Genomic DNA, 17,580 nt, shown 5'->3' on the forward strand with positions numbered 1-17,580 from the left:
ACCAGATAGAGTTACATAAATATAGCTAGATGAATACATGGTCGATAACTATAATGAACGGAACTTTCGGCCCTTGAGTCACTTATGTGACTTACGGCCCATTAAGAAGTAGATAGATAGATAGATAGATACATATATGCATACATACATACATACATACATACATACATACATACACATATATGTGTGTATGTGTATGTATATGCATGATCTTTTCATATATACATATAAATGTGTTTGTGTGTGTGTGTATTGTATATAGTTATACATAATATAGTTTTATTGTTTCAGTCATATTGTGACCATACTGAAGCACCACCATGATGGGTTTTAATTGATCAAATTGTCTGCTGCCTTTATTCTACTTATTCCATCGGTTTCGTTTTGTCGAGGTTGCCGCTTTCAAGGAAGTCTTTGTTCGTCTTTATTTACATTTATCTCTTACTGCTTCACGATTCTCATAAAGTAAACCAAATGACAGTGATAGAGGAAAATCCAAACTAAAACCCATTAAGGCGGGGTTCTACACAGTTTCCGTCCTTTAATGTCATTCATCTGATCAAGGTGCTATACAGTGTGGGACCTGAACTTAAAACAACATGGTACCCAATTGCAATACAGAAGTCAGTGTGGATCCACTATTGAAGCCGAACTTTCGTTACATGTCGCGCTTCACAGCGAAAATACTCTCTCTCTCTTTCTCCCCCTCTCTCTCCCCCTCTCCTCTCTCTCCCATATATTTGTGTATGTTTGTTTGTTGTGTGGGGTGGGAGTGAAAATAACAGTTTGACTCAGCTCCATACAACCCCGTGGGCACGTAGGATGAACTTATCTCATCGGTAAAAGATTTCTGATGAGTTCATCCTACGCGTCCATGAAACTTGAAGTTACATGGATCTCAGTCAAACTTATCAAAAAGCATGTGTAACTCTCAAATAAATATACTGAGTGCTACATTCTTTCGTGTCCACTCATTTGTGAATGCGTACATATATATATATATATATATATATATATATATATATATATACAAGCATAGAGCGTATGCTTGTATATACAAGCATTGAAACATTTTCATGATAAACTATTGAATTGTGTAATGTTTTTTTTTAATCCATTGACTCCCTTCATATGTTGTCTATCCTCACAAATAAAAATAAGAGCAATTTTTTGTAGTTTTACAGTAAACTTCGTGATTTGTGATGGAGGTAGAAAAATTAGTTTCGTCTCTTGATTGTTGATAGTTTACATTAATTCCATCATTAATGATTTAAAGGCAATGATTTTTAGCAAATAACAATAAACACCTTCAAATAGGAACAATTACCAGTTGATGCACACAGCTGTGTGTGTGTGTGTTCAAGTGTATGAGTGAGTGTGTGTACGTATGAGGTTGATGACTACAGTGCATCTTTCAACAAGCAAAATTTAACTGCCATGGATGCGGTAGGAATGTCTGTACCAGTCTAAACATTTAATGCCGTTATTGTAAAGTATCACCAGGCCATCTCTGAATGAACAAGGCAGTCGTCGGCCGAACGACAAGACATATTCGGCTATTTAGTTGTTCCAAGCGTGCACCTTGTGGCACATTCAAACATGCAGTGATTAATCATGTGGTGTGCAGTGTAACCATTTCAGCACATTGCACTCATATCTCTATACCCGCAGATTTCTGTTATGGCCAGAATCAGCAAGTTAGACAGTTACTGTTCCTCTACACTCCTATTTATTATCTGTTAATCTATTTATATATTTGATGGCGTTCATCCCACCATAATGATTGCAACTCGTATTCTCATCTGATGACAGGAAGAAGTGAGGCTTGAAACTTACTGCAACAAGAAATTCTGCTCATCTCATGATCAGCTGGACTTGCTTTTTTAGCATTTTGGTTTCACTGTTTAGGTGAAAATCAGTGCCCTTCTATCAACACATAACCTATAATGATGTGAAGTGCCCTGTTTACGATGCTGATGGTTTCTATGAGGTTTGTATGAAACCTAAGATGAAACTACTTCTTTTGACTTTTTTAGTTTAATATAATTTGTTGTTGGGTGTAGAGCGAGCTGATATCGTCAACGCTAGTTTTAATGCATTCTTTGTTACCTAACCATGATGGTATTCTAGCAAAGTCACACTCGAATGGGCGAAACCACTAAAACTAAAAGAAGAGTTTCATTTTTTTTTTCTTCTTCTAAACCAAAGTGATAGACGTATCTGCTCCAAATATATTTGTATCTCATTTTGTTTTCCTCACAATATCAACTCCATGTGCTGTGAACGGTGTAGAGGTTTGCAATTTTATTTCTTGTAGTTTTGTCTGCAGTGCGTTCTATGTTTATATTGTTTTTTTAACCCCCGTTCAGTCCAAATAAAGCAGAAACATCACTAACGTCTTTCCAACTGTGAGCATCTCACGTACAGTGCACCAATGCCCAGAAGGACCACATGATTCCGTTGTATCTTTTCTGAGATTTTTGTGAGTAATTCAAAAGAGATTTGGCTGAGGTATATATCTATGATATTAAGTGTGTTGTTAGCTGGTTGTTTTTTATATTCCTTGGTGTTTGCGGGGATAAAAACGGGATGGTAGATTTGGCAGGTGTTGTATTAAGTTTGTTGTTTTGGGAATCAGATTTCTAAGTTTTTGGCGTTGATTTGGTGAGGTTGTGCAGCATCTGTGTCTGGAGAATAATGAAATGTAATTATGATGTCGGTTGTGTATGAAGCTTTAAGTATATTTTATAATGATGTAGGAAAGACGTTTATGTATCAGACAGAAAGTTTCGTTTCCATAATTGCAACCATCTGGAATTACTTCATCACTCAGACTTTATTTATCCAAGACATTGAACTTTAGATCTTCAAACTGCTAAAACCTTTCCAGTCCAGAAAGGTCTGCCAACTTCATATTCACCTCTGACGTTCGACTTACAAAATTGCAACTTTCAAAGTTTGAATGTTTCTCGTCTTTCTTTTATGTTATATATATATATGTGTGTGTGTGTGTGATCAATAAAACAAGCATTGCTTATACTTAACGTCCGATTTCACAAACTAATTACTTCGCATGTTAAAAGACATAGCTATTTTCCGACGATAGATAGATAGATAGATTTGTTCTGTTCTTAAGTATTTTGATTGCTTAGAAATCCAAGAGATGCGAAAAAAGGGCTTCAAAGCCGAGGATTTCTATGTATAATAGGCATCTATCTGAAAACCTTTCAAGAGAGACTAGTTTATATTTCGGGATTTGCTTCACCACGCTTCAATGACTTACACTCATGTCTGGGGTAGAAATACTTTTAAAAAAATACTCTAATGATGCGAGTCAACTAACTGCTAATTAAATATTGATGGAAAATCGTTTCCCTCCCTGTCTCTATTGTTTTATTTTTTTTAGATTTTCAGCCCATATAAACGTGTTTCACATCGAGATATCCGTATTAAAAAGAAAAAAAAAAAGAAAAAAAACTTGTATATTCTTTGACAATATTGCAAATTTCCCACGCTGTGGAGCAAATATTTTTCAGTTGTGCCAAAAGCTGAAACTTTCATTTTCTTCCCTTTTTCCTCTCCTTCGTTGCTTCTAACATCCTTCGCTCCTTCTTTCACCAATTTTCTTTAATTCTCTTTCTCCCTTTCTTTTTCTTTTCATTTTCTTTCACCAATTTTCTTTAATTCTCTTTCTCCCTTTCTTTTTCTTTTCATTTTCTTTCTCAATTTTCCTTTTTTCTCCTCCCTCTTCAATCTTTTTCGTTCTTCCTATTTCTTCTTTCTCTTTCTCTTACCCTAACTCACTTTATATAATCATCACTCCGTTTACTACGTCTTTCCCATTTCCCTTCTGCAATTCAATAAATCTATTGATAAAGCTGTTTTTCTTTGCCAGTAGGTTCGTGTTGTTTGGCTTTTACTTCCAACGAATGCATTTCTGTAGATACTGGTTCTAACTGATCCTTATAATTTTAAACATGTTATTTTGTGATAGGCCTTGAAATTAACCAAGTATCACTGTTTATATATTACTATTGGTATTTCTATTTATCGTTTTAAGGTTTGCCATCGCTGGTAACTATAAAACAGAACAATATAACCATTTTAATATCTTGAGACGTGTTAAAATATAGCGTATTACTGACACACAGCTTTCTTTGTAACTTTACTGTACGTGAGAACGTACAGTGGTAGGTCTCGATGTTATTAATATAACGAAAAAAATGATGAAACCTTGAAACGTTTCCATGCTATGCTTCTCAGAGATTTCAGTCTTAGCAATTATTGACACGCAGATGTAATCCTTTATTACATAAGTATACATTCAAAATGAGGAAGGTTTCTGGAGAGATCACGGGATATATATCCTTCCATTTAAATTTCTATTAAACCATATCACGCATCCATATACATATACTGACTCTGTGTTGAGGCTGAGGCCGTGTGGGAAGATGAATGGAGGCATAACGTCGCCATCACTAGTGATCACTCCAAACACCAGGATGTTGACTGGATGTTTGTCACTGTTCGTACATACTTTGGGGACATGGCAAACCAACGGTTGCTCTGTATGTTCACCATCTGTTCAAATTGGAGCTTCCGGCGCGAATACCACTTGTTTTACCTGTCTATTGACAATTGAGCATGTGAATTTATGAAATGGCCAACAAAAGGTTTTTTTATTTTATTTTTAATATTTAATTTGTAATGTGCAGTTTAGTTTTTATATAAATCTTATAAGTTCGTGCCATCGCATTAAATGCGTATTGAATGATTAAAACTACAAAATATGCATTGTTTACTTGTTTCTTTTTTTCATTGAGGTGGTTTTGAGGTGTGCTAAAAATAACAGCAAAATAAAGTTTTTGAATAAATCTTTTAAGTTCGTACTATCTCAATGCTTAAAACTACAAAAGACATGTTTACTCTTTCTTGACAACACGTGTTATTTTCAGGGTATATATATATATATATATATATATATATATATACGATGGGCTTCTTTCAGTTTCCGCCTGCCAAATCCGCTCACAAGGCTTTGGTCGGCCGGAGACTATAGCAGAAGGCACTTGCTCAAGGTGTCACGCAATGAGACTGAACCCGGAACCATGTGTCTTTTTAATACTTTAGAGTAGAATTTTATTTGAAGTTTGGCTGCTGATTTGGGTGAGGCAAGTTTCCATGCAGAAACTCTCAAGCAGAACACTGAGACCAACTGGCATCCATTGAAGTCAGCAATACGGCAGAAAACAATTCCCCCACCTCTCTCTCTCTCTCTCTCTCCTTCAAAATAATTCTGTGAATCGTTTTCTACTTTCAATGCTAAACTTTTATCCCAAACTCACAGAACCCTGCAGTAATTTTGTTTTATTCTGATAAATTCTAATTTCACATGTTAACTGATTTGCAAGATTCCTTATGTGAATTCGTGTGCTGAAACAAACTTTGCTGTGTCTGGGGAAAGTCGTGGTCCCTTAATATAACACACTCTGATAGTCAGAGTCAAAATTCATTGATACGGTCGCAAAGGCAGCGACGGAAATCTTTTCTGGAATAATTAAATAAATGAGTGGAAACTGAACCGGTGTTATATTAAGGTACTGTGACTCTCCCCACACACAACAAAATAACTTCATGAAACATAAAAGAAAAAAAGCATATTTCTCTGAATACAATTTCCTTTTATATTAAAACTACTTTGCCTTTTTTTTTAAATCTTATCGCAACCTTATTGAAAGTTTATATATTTCAATATATTTATAATTTCACAAAATCGTTAAGAAATTCTTTATCTTATAAAGTTCCAATTTTTCAAGACCAGCACCATTTTAGTTCTGACTTTCTTTTTGACAGATTAACATCAAAGGATCCTCTTGTAGGCTACGAACTGGGTTTACCACACCAAAACATTATACAAGAAAGAATAAGAAACGGCCACTTAAAGCCAGCTCAGCTTTGTAACATTTTCAAACTACAAAGAAAACAAAAAAAAATGTGCAAGAGAGACAAAGGTGTTCCGGAAGTTCTAAACGAATCCATAAAACTGTCATTGTTGGGTTGCCAACAACAATTTCGATATGAGAGATGGAACTGTACTCTTGGACAGTACCATTTGGACATCCTTAAAAAAGGTTGGTTCATTTTACATCTACTATTATTTCCCATTATTAGATATATAGACCCAGGTGTATGTAGAACTGTAGGGTTAAAAAATAGTCGCTATTGCAAGCACGAGTTCCAGGGTTCCATCCTGCTGTCCAACACCTTAGAGTAGTGTTTTCTACGAAAGAAAGTGGGCAGACGGATATTATTGCCTTTATAATGAAATCTAATATAGACAAGCATATTGGCAATAATTCCGCTCTTCAGAGATGTATAAAGTTATTATTATATATGTGAAAACGAATGGTATACATAATAAAATTTTCTATAGGATGGTGTTACTTGAAATATTAAAAAATATTAAGAATATTAAAAATATTAAAAATATATACTGTCCTTTGAGAATTTGTAAATCCAATCCATCATATAATTTGGAAAATTCATAGTTTTCCTTTGTAGATATTTTATATGATATATAGTTTTTGATGTTGATATATTTTTCAGAATATTTGAGAATCACAGTACATTATTAGGGTAGAGTCCATCTTGTTAGATTTATTGCGTTATTTCGCAATAATTAAATATATAATATAATATTGGTAAATCCTATGAATCACATTCAATATTTAAATGTTCCATCCACTGCATATACTTCATTATTAAAAAATTTGGTTAGAATTGAGATAATTATATATAGAAGTTTTTTTTTTATTTGTCAGAAGATTCTATTTCAAATTCAAGTTTAATTTAATATGAATGTTATTATTACTTATAAAAGTAATATAGTAGAATCTAGGTTCAAATTCTTAAGTGTTTAGATTTAACATATTTATTTTAAATTTAATTTAATATAATTATGAAAGTATAGTAAATTACTAGAATTTACTAGAAATTAGTCATTGTTTATGTTTTTTTTGTTTTTTTTTAAATAATACTTAATCATAATAATTTTCCTGATTGACGATGCCGAAACGGATTCACCAGGATTCTGAGTGCTTATTCCTGACAAATTTCTATAGCGCGTAGAAAAAAGGTTATAAACATTACGCGCACACACACACACACACACACACACACACACACACACACACACACAAACAATTACACACAAACACAATTACACACGCAACACGCACGCTCACACACACACACAGACACACACGTATACATATGCAGACACACATTTCACCTTTCAATAAATAATTGTTTAAATTTTGTTGCTGATTTTATATTATTGATAATATCATCTTTGATTTACAAGATTTCATTTTGTAATCGAACGTGTTAACAAACGATCTACTGTATGTGTGTATGTATGTATATGTATATTTGTGTGTGTATACATTCATATATGTATAGACGTACACCCTCAATCACACACTCTCACACACACAACTATACATATATACACACACAAATGTATATATGAGTGTGTGTATTCTTCATTATGTCGAATAACAAAGTTGTCGATAGACAATATTTTCTGCTTTTTTCTTTCATCAAAATTAATAGACCTTTTTTCAATGTTTTTGTAACGTTATGTGTGTGTGTGTGTGTGTGTGTGTCTGTGTGTGTGTGTGTGTGTGTGTGTGTATGTGTGTGTGTGTGTGTGTGTGTGTGTGTGTGTGTGTGTGTGTGTGTGTGTGTGTGTGTGAAAGCATTGGTCATCCTGCAATTCTATTGGCTTTCATATTTTTTTTCTTGTCGTTTCTTTTCATTCTTCTAAAAGTTGCTTCGTTTATATTAAAACTCTTTCGCTGCTTATGTCGTGCCCTCTCTGTTCTAAAATTGATTTAATACTTTTTGTTTCGAGACATGTTTGACATATGAATTATTAGTTTTTTAATTACAAAAATAGCTAACAAAATATGAAAAAGAAATATAAATCAAGTGATATTGCAGCCTGAAGAGAAGTGAAATAAAATGAAAGCCACAAAAATAAACTGAAATGACAACTAGGAATTAATAAAGTTGTATTTCTAAATGATCAACTTAGAGCAAAAGTGGGACAGAGAAAAGGAAGAACAGCGTTTAAAAACATCATCAGGCTAAAGTGAAATCGTGTGAAACAAGTGCCCTATGAACAACCCTCTGTGTGTATAGGTGTATACACCTATACACACACACACATATATATATATGTGTGTGTGTGTGTGTATATATATATATATACGCGTATAACGGATCTATTCCATCTCAATCACAGATTTCTGATTTTTTTTTTTTTAGCTAAAAACTTTGAAACTTCGAATATTGTTAGAATTTCTCACGCAGAACATGGTTTATACTCTGAACGTTTTTGACAAAATTTCGTATTTTAGAAGTTATTTCGTGTGAAAGTTGTCGTATTTGGGTAATTTCAACCAATCAACGACGTGTATTCCGTGAGAAATTCTATCAATATTCGAAGTTTTAAACTGTTTAGTTAAGAAAAATTAATTAAGAAATCTGTGATTGGGATGGAATATATCCCATGCAGATAATCGTACATACATACATACACACATACATATAGACCAAAACACGCACATACATACATACACACACTACACACACACATACACACACACATACACACACACTACACACACACATACACACACATACACACACACACACATCTTCAGAAGTTCATATATCCAAAAAAACATAAGTCCAGTAATATATTTATACAAGGTTGATTATTATGGCCGGTCAGAGAGTGACCATTGGTTTCGCACCTGTAAAGCGCTTGGCTGAGTAGGCGACTCATTAGACACAAATGGCCGGTGGCACATAAAACCTAGGTGCGGATCCAACGGTCACTCTCTAACCAGCCATAACAATCAACCTTCTATAAATACACACACACGCACACACACACACACATACACACTCAGTGTATTTATATGTGTTGAGTATTGGAGGGAGAAAGAAAGAGGGAGGGAGAGATGAGAGAGTGAGAGGGAGAGGGAGGAATCATTGAGCGATGGAGAGAAAAGAGAGAAGAATGAAGAGATATGTTACATATATGAATTGAAGCGTATGGCATGAGGGTTAAAGTCCCCTGTAGCGAGAGAACCTTGTAACTTTCGTTTTCTATTTACATATTTTTATATATTCACAGAGAAAGATAGATGTTGGTTTAGATACATTAAAGGGTGACATGGAGTAAAATCCCATGTAGTAAAAGAATTTTGTAATTTTTCTTTACCATTTTATATCGCTACATTTTCTTTTTCATAAATTCACTGACTTAACTCGTAGAAATTGCGTTTTATAACCAGCAGCGACTACTTTATCATTAAATTATTCCTTTTCGTGTGAAATAAATAACTAAATAAATAAAAATAAATATATAAAAAAAATATTTTTCAAAAATGCCTATATTTTTGGCAACTCAAACAGGTGCCCTCAGTTAATTCAGCCTTACTGAACTTAGTGTTTATTTAATCCTTCAACTATTTATTTACATGTTCAGTAAATCCCGCACCTCCTTCAACAGCTACACCCACAAACACATTCACGCGCGCTCGCGCACACATACACACACACACACACACACACACACACACACACACACACACGTACACATAGATATCCAGGCTGAAGCTACCTAAGTAGTTGAAGTGATCGCTAAACGGGCTTTCATGTTTATACGTTTATGTGTTGATGAGGCTAAGAGTTTAGGAAGTGAAGAGAGAGAGAGAGAGAGAGAGAGAGAGAGAGAGAGAGAGAGAGAGAGAGAGAGAGAGAGAGAGAGAGAGAGCGTGTACGTGCGTGCGTGCGTGTGTGTGTGGATATGTGTGCGTGTGCACGTGTGTGTGTGCTTGTGTGTGTGCATACGTATGCTATTGAGAAACAGAAAATGAGCGAAACACATTAGATGAGAAGGGGCTGGATGTGTCAACTGATAAAATGAACCTTCTTTCTGGTTTCAAATGCGTGGGTGTAAGACTCACAAGAGATCATGCTTTTCACTAAGGTCACTATACTTGCATTACACACACACACACACACACACACACACACACAGACATATGCATAGGAAACACGCACAAACACACACACACACTCACACATATGCATATATATATATATATATACATATATATATATATATATATATATATACACATATGTATGTATGTGTATATATATATATATATATATATATATATATATATATAGAGAGAGAGAGAGAGAGAGAGAGAGAGAGAGAGAGAGAGAGAGAGAGAGAGACCCTCGTGCGTGCACGTAGGTGAGAGCGAGAAAAGAAGGGGAGGGGGAGATCGTGCCTATATGAATATTTGTGCAAATACGAATATATGTTTGTGAGTGAATGTAAGCCATAACACATCGACTCCAGATGGTTGGGTATGAGAGCTGACACTGCTCCACAGCTCAGTACGGATGGCGCTGGCATCGAAGCCTACGCTTCATGCATCTCCTATGTACATCACTTCAAAATAGGAAGATAACAATATATATATATACTGATGTGGGGGGGGGGCGTGCATCCAGACTAAATAATTTTGCTGGAGATAAAAGCTGACGTCCTTAAGAACCTAAATTAAACGAAACGGAACATTGATCAGCGATCAAACGATTGATATTCAGAGTTTTATTAGGATCCTCATCGAAAACATTCACAACAAACACACATATTCTACTACAGATATGTGTATGTCCGTGTGTGCGTGTGTGTGCGTGCTTATGTGTGTATACATTTATATATTTATTAACGTGTATATATATATATATATATATATATATATATATATATATATATATATATATATATATATATATATATATATTATATATATATATACATTCAGACAGCAAATATATATATAATATGAATGGTTATAATTTAAATACTATTTACTTAGGGTCGACTTCTAACAAAATTAAATTACGTGTGGCTCAACATATGAATTCTTTTAAGAATAGAAATTTAATGAATTCTACTGGCCTTAGTAAATATATCCGGGAACTAAAATCCTCAACAAGCACGGCATAGCCAACCCTCCTTTTAACGGGTGTTGGCAGCAAACGGATCGCCTGACCATCGGAATGCATCCTTTTTATAAGAAGTGGAAGAGAATGCGTTCTAGTTTGGTGATGGTAGGGTCGGGACAAGGCATGACGGTCAGGCGTTAGTCGATGACGGACGCGATTTACGTGTTCGCCACTTCCGCCCGACCTTTTAGAGACAGCTTCCTCTCGGCCCATTGCCGGGCGAGAGTGACCACCCTACTCGTTTCAGTTCTTCTCCGTTTGGAGGTCCGGACCAAACCAGACCCCGAGCAACTCGACCGGACCGTCGGTTCAGCGTCCCACGACGGAGGCGCTGCTGGACGGCATCAGCTTGCTTCTCCAGGTGCCCAGCCGCAAGCCCACTGACTTTTCCCGGTTGATTTTCGCTCCTGTTACCGCTTCGTAGTCTTTCAGTGTCTCGCCGACCAGCTCTATATGCTTCTGGCTAGACATAACACTAATCAGTTAGTTATCCTCAAGAGAGAAGTAACGGCACACTCTATAGATATAGAGCAGTTATATTTTTAGATAGTCAAGCAATATATTACTGGTTATGACACCTGGTTATATTGTCTAGTGACAATATTCGGCGCGAAACCGACGGTAACATTCAGAATAGTTACAATCAGGAATAAATTGTATGCCAATATATTCCATGGCTGGAATGCTTTTGGTTGTAGGTCATCTCAGTTAGAGCTGGTGTGAGGAGAAACAAGAACAACTGTATTGGCACAAGTGTTTGCTTAATCAAGTTTCCTCTTTAACTGTTTTGTTTTTTTCTGTTGGGTCTTCAGTGTTGACAGAATTGAAATGTTTCACAGTGGCTATAGTGTCTCCCAGTATCTCATACAAATACTATATTGTACAATCCCTACTACTACTATGACATCAAAATATATGCGTCGGTCTTTACATTGTTTCACTTGTGTGTAAATGTTAGTTTGACAAGGCTTGCAGAAGTACAATTCCTCGTCATACGATTATACATCTATTTCCCGATCCTGCTGAAAGATTATCAGTTGTTGTCTGTGACTTTTGTAAAGTATTTTTAACTATGACAAGACGTGGAAGCATCAGACGTTTCGTGCACTTTGAACGAAGGCTCACTAATCTAGAAATTAGGACGACATTATTCACTAATCTAGAAATTAGGACGACATTATTCACTGCTATATGCTTTAACGGAGATTTGGTTATTATTCCAGACACATTAAAGAAGTTCCGTAAAATGATGCGAATCATCCATAACATTCAGAAAGTTTTTATTTTATCAAATTTTTAAAAAATAACGAATACTAAAATTGTTTTAAAACAGGGAGGAGTACTTTACTGCAAAGGAGTGCTCATATATTTTACTGCAAGCAAATGCACATTCCCTAGTGCAGTACATTAAAATCTTAAGTGTTCTAAATATTCTGGCATTTTCCGACTGTTTTCAAATACTTGCGGCACACTTGCAGATGTGCCTCGGCACGGTGGCTGAAGCTGTCTAATCTTAAATGAAATATCTACCTAGCATCAAAGGAAGAACGTTAATTGCTGATAAGTGGAATATGCTATGAATTATAGTGAACTCCTTTAACATGTAAACGTTTAATACCGACATGCCACCTGTTGAGAAACAGAATAATACTACTTATTATTTTTTTTATCTTCTATACTTTGGAAGAGTTTTAGATTTGATTCCAATGATCAAAATAACAAAGTTCGTCAGCTTCTGAGGAACAATAAGTGTTTTTTCTAATTAAAGCTTTGAATTAATTTTTCATCTGTTTTGTATATGTTCTATACTATATCCAGCGGATATGCTTATATCTTATACAACATATATTCTATGTCAACCTAAAATTTTCAGTAATTTGTACATTAAATTAAAGAGTAGTCATTTAACACAGCATTACACATGATTTTAGGGTCTTCCACTACTTGTACCAAATTATGTGTGTTTCTCGACTTATATACTTGCTTCCGGTTGGTTTATTTGATCTGTTTCCTCCCAGGCATGGGTCGTTCATCATATATTTATTTAGATCATATTTACTTGATATACTAATAGAAAAATGTAATTTCAATATTTCTATTGTGACAATTCTTGGATGCGAGAAGTAATTTACAATAAGAATTATAGATGTTATACATTTATATCAGCCTCTCCCCACCCGCTTCATTACTTTCCTAATTTCGAAATACAGCAACATTTCGGTGTTAGAGTTTTTCGGCAAACTTATCGTATCTGCTTTGAATAAGATAAACACTATCACTCGATACAACTTCTACAGAGCGATCAAGATAAACTGTCATTTTCTTATCAGACGCAAAAAAGATATCAACAGAGAAAGTGAGAAAGACATTAGATATTGTACAACAAGGAGCTTGTTAATATGTTTTATATCATGGCTAAATAAATATAGAGTAATCGTAAGTGGCAATATAATAGAAAAGTAAGATGTGGGACGGGGTGAGTGGGGAGAGACATGAGGAAAGGCTTTAAGAATAATTATGGACGAACTCCTCTAACAAATGTGAATGAAGATTAAACAATATTTAATAACATTAGTTTTGAATAGTGTGTTGAAAAGTTCCTGTGTGAGTCTGAATGCATATAATAAAGAGTGAATTTAGAGAGGAACTAAGATATATGATTAAGAACCGGTCCTACAAATGTGGTAGATTTAAAAGAAAGCAATATAATATGTGATGAAAAGATAAAGAAAACAGTGGGAAACTAAGAAGTTAGAAAAAGGAAGAAAAGTCTGAGGTGACAAATTAGTAGAGGGAAAAGAAATGAGCGGAGAATAAAATAAACATTTCTTAGTTTCGTAAGTGAAAAATCTTCTTTTGCGAAGTCGAAATAAGTAAGATATCGTCTGCTGTGCTTCAATGAGTAACAACAAGCCATTTATCCCAAAGATCAACACCTTTTAGTAAGCTTAAATTTCCTTGCAAGTTCTGTGTTTGCGAGCTGAGATTCCTTCTCTTCGTTTACAATCTCCTAAAACAATTTGAATCATCATTAAAACGAGAGAGAGCGGCAATATTTTCAAAAAGACAGCCAACTTGTTCGTCTCGTGAAATGATCGCTTCCAACGCCGCTTCACCGTTTCACTTCAAAAAAGCTCTTCAACCCCTTCTATTCACTTTTATTTATTTTTCTTTATGCTTTTCTTTCTTTTTTCTCCCTTTTTACTTTTCTTTTCTCTTTCGCTTTCATCCCATCTCTGCCTAATTCTCTTTATTTTATGGTTGAATGTTTCGAGTAAACACTTGTTATCTGATCTTGTTTCAACTCATGTCTCCGGTTATCTATGTATGATACGGAGACCCCAGCAATGTAACATCGAATTAATTTCATTTGTACTAAAACTATTTCTGTCAGAAATACAACTTTTGGCGTTGTTGTTGTTGTTGTTTTAATTGAAAAATATTTTCATGATAGTCTTTTATAAGAGAGACTGTATTAATACATTCTGTCAGTGGCGGCTTGAAACAAAGAACAAAATACAACGACTACCAGCTTAATTAACAGATTTTGCTCCAATTCAGAAGGGAAGAGCTTCCCGCCGCCCCCGCACCCGCCCCATTGCTAATTTTGGTTTCTTTCTTTTTTTTCATCTCTATATTTCTTTAAAGGCAGGGGCTATCTTCCACTTTTATTGATGTTCCTAATTTCCCTTAAATTATGAAAGAAAACGTTTTGTTTGTTTTGTTTATTTTCAAAGATCTGGCTAGACTAATGGAGTTTAGCTTCCCTTACCTTCTTTCTTCGCCCTTTCCTTCTCACACACCCCTCTCGCTCTCCCCGTCCCTCTCTCCCCCTCACACATGTATGAGTGCGTATCTGTATGTGTTTGCGCGTGTATATCGTGTGCGTGAACGGAATAAATAAACAGAAAGAAAGAAAGAAAGAAAGAAAGAAAGAATGAAAGACCTGCATATATGTATATACACGGCTCGTGTGTTCTCGTCTACGTTTGTTTGCAATGTCCTGTACCCAGATATGCACCTATACATACAGGTGGATGTCGGTATGCACATACCTGTACGTATATATGCATATACTCATTTACTATCTGTTTATATATATATATATATATATATATATATATATATATATATATATATATATATATATATATATACATATATATATATATATATATATATATATATATATATATATATATATATATATATATATATATATATATATGTATATGTATGTATGTATGTATGTATGTATGTATGTATGTACATATATAAATAAATAGGGATTACTCCAAACCGTTTCCCGGTTTGCTCTCAGGTATTCAAAATAGGCGATTCAACATTTAATATATAAATCCAATAAGAATTTAGAGATATATGACTGAGGCTGTTAGAAACACTTCCATTGCCAGAAATAAGAGTTAAACGCTCTAATGCTACCGTCAACGCACATAATTGTGGTACGGAATTGTTGACTGCAGCATTAGAGCGTTTAACTCTTATTTCTAGCAACCTAGGTGTTTCTGACAGCCTCAGTCATATTTAATGGCGGTTATAGTTTTCCTTTTTGGTACACAATGCTTACCGCGGCCTTCATTAATTTTACATAAAAAATTACCAAGCAGCTTGCAAAGGTTCCGTGATGCTATAGAAAGTATCAATCTTGATCCAAGCAATTTATGGGAAGATTTCAAAACAAAAGTATTTCAGGCTGCAAGTTCTTCAGTGGAATTTAATTCGTGTAAATCCAGTGACTGGTTTTCGGACAAATCACCAGAAATTCATGATCTGTTTTAAAAAAAACAAAACTTGTGCAATACACTTCTTTCTCAGTCTTTGAACCCCAACTCAAACGAAGCTAACAGAAAGCTGAAAGGGAAAGTGCAGACTGCTCTAAGGAAAATTAAACAAGAATGGTGGAATGATAGGGCAAAAGGGGCGCAAGATGCAGCTGATAGAAATGATGCCAAGGGTTTGTACTCTTCTGTTAAGGAGATATATGACCCGAAATCTTCTTCAATGGCTCCGGTGAGAACAGCAAATGGACCTTTGTTTTTGACTGACACCGCTTCTATTCACCGCTTCTATTCATAAGTAAAGAAACAGTCAAATTCTTCTCCCCCACCGTAGTATATGATTTATAAATTATGTATCCAAATGTAGGGGGAGAGATTAAGATCCACAGAGGCCCTAAACACTTTTGGTGCCTCCATATACATGAAACAAAATTAACAGTAAGATAGTAAATAACGTTTATTTTTGTTTACTTCCGCTTTATTTATATTTTTTAAGTTTTCTGTTTTTTTAATTGCAAAGTCTTTTATCATATTCTTACTATGGTATTATGAACACTTCGAAATTATATTTCTGATCATATAAATCACTTTGAATATTATTTTAGCAAATTTAAAATGATTGCTTTTGTGCCGTAAACCATTTACCATTTCCGTGGTGCCCCCATACACACCCACTCACACACACACACACACTTCCCTTGATGCCTTGAGCACGTGTTTATTTTGCTTAATGGTTAATCCAGCGCTGGTAAGGGTGCATTAATTAGCTTGTGAAGTAATGCTAGTTTGCTAATATTTTGGTTGCCTGCTGTCTTATTGATAAAAAAAAAAAAACATTATTTCATTGAATGGTAAAAATTGAAGCAGTTTCTATGCGTATAATTCAAATACAAATTTCATAAACATACAGAACAATATACATACATTCATACATACATACATACATACATACATACATACATACATACATGCATACATACATACATACATACATACATACATACATACATACATACATACATACAGACGCATATGTATACATAATTATATATATATATATTTATATTTATTTATTCATACATACATACATACATACATAGATACATATACACATACATATGTACACATAAGGTATATACTATAAAGTTGATATATGAAGAATCCCTGGTCCTATTCTGTCCATCAGTCTCGGTGGGTGGCCATTTATTATATTATTTTCGTTAGTTTTCATTCTTTATCGACCTGTGGGTTTGGTTTTGTTGTTTTACTGGACTTCTCTGGAATCTCTTCATGGCTTCGAAGACAGGAGTATAAACAATTCCTTCGCTATAACAACAAATTAAAGCTATTAATTAAATGGACTTCCAGGCTCTGCATCCTTTCTTCAATGATATCTCCAGATGTACCAAACATTTACTGTTTACAAAGGTTGTTACTAATACACCGGTAACAAGTGCAAATATGAACGGCAAATCGAGACCTTTTCTGTAAGGAAATAATGTGATAAATCGCATTGGAAGCCTACTCACACAACAAATGGCATAACAGAAACAGTGACTTTCATTTTTTTAATCTTTTTTTTTTCTTTTCCAAAACTGAAATTTATGCAAATCCTGATACACATACATTTAGAAAATATGAAATTTAGGGATTGCTCAGTAACTTTCGTTATCTC

At 34.6% G+C, this 17,580-nt stretch overlaps 1 protein-coding gene across 7 annotated transcripts in view; it reads left to right on the plus strand.

The window, feature by feature from the left end:
- The window catches only part of LOC106882622 (protein Wnt-9a), a 278,778-nt gene that overhangs the window by 238,985 nt on the left and 22,213 nt on the right, over window positions 1–17,580 (plus strand). For all 7 annotated transcript variants that reach the window (XM_089340274.1, XM_089340277.1, XM_052975986.2 and 4 more), the window contains exon 2: window positions 5,854–6,131. In XM_089340274.1, the coding sequence (XP_089196400.1) occupies window positions 5,854–6,131 (278 nt within the window). The remainder of the gene's footprint in view (window positions 1–5,853; window positions 6,132–17,580) is intronic.

Source organism: Octopus bimaculoides, chromosome 23, assembly GCF_046866305.1.
Source record: "Octopus bimaculoides isolate indiv1 chromosome 23, ASM4686630v1, whole genome shotgun sequence".
NCBI classification, from domain to species: Eukaryota; Metazoa; Mollusca; class Cephalopoda; order Octopoda; family Octopodidae; genus Octopus; species Octopus bimaculoides.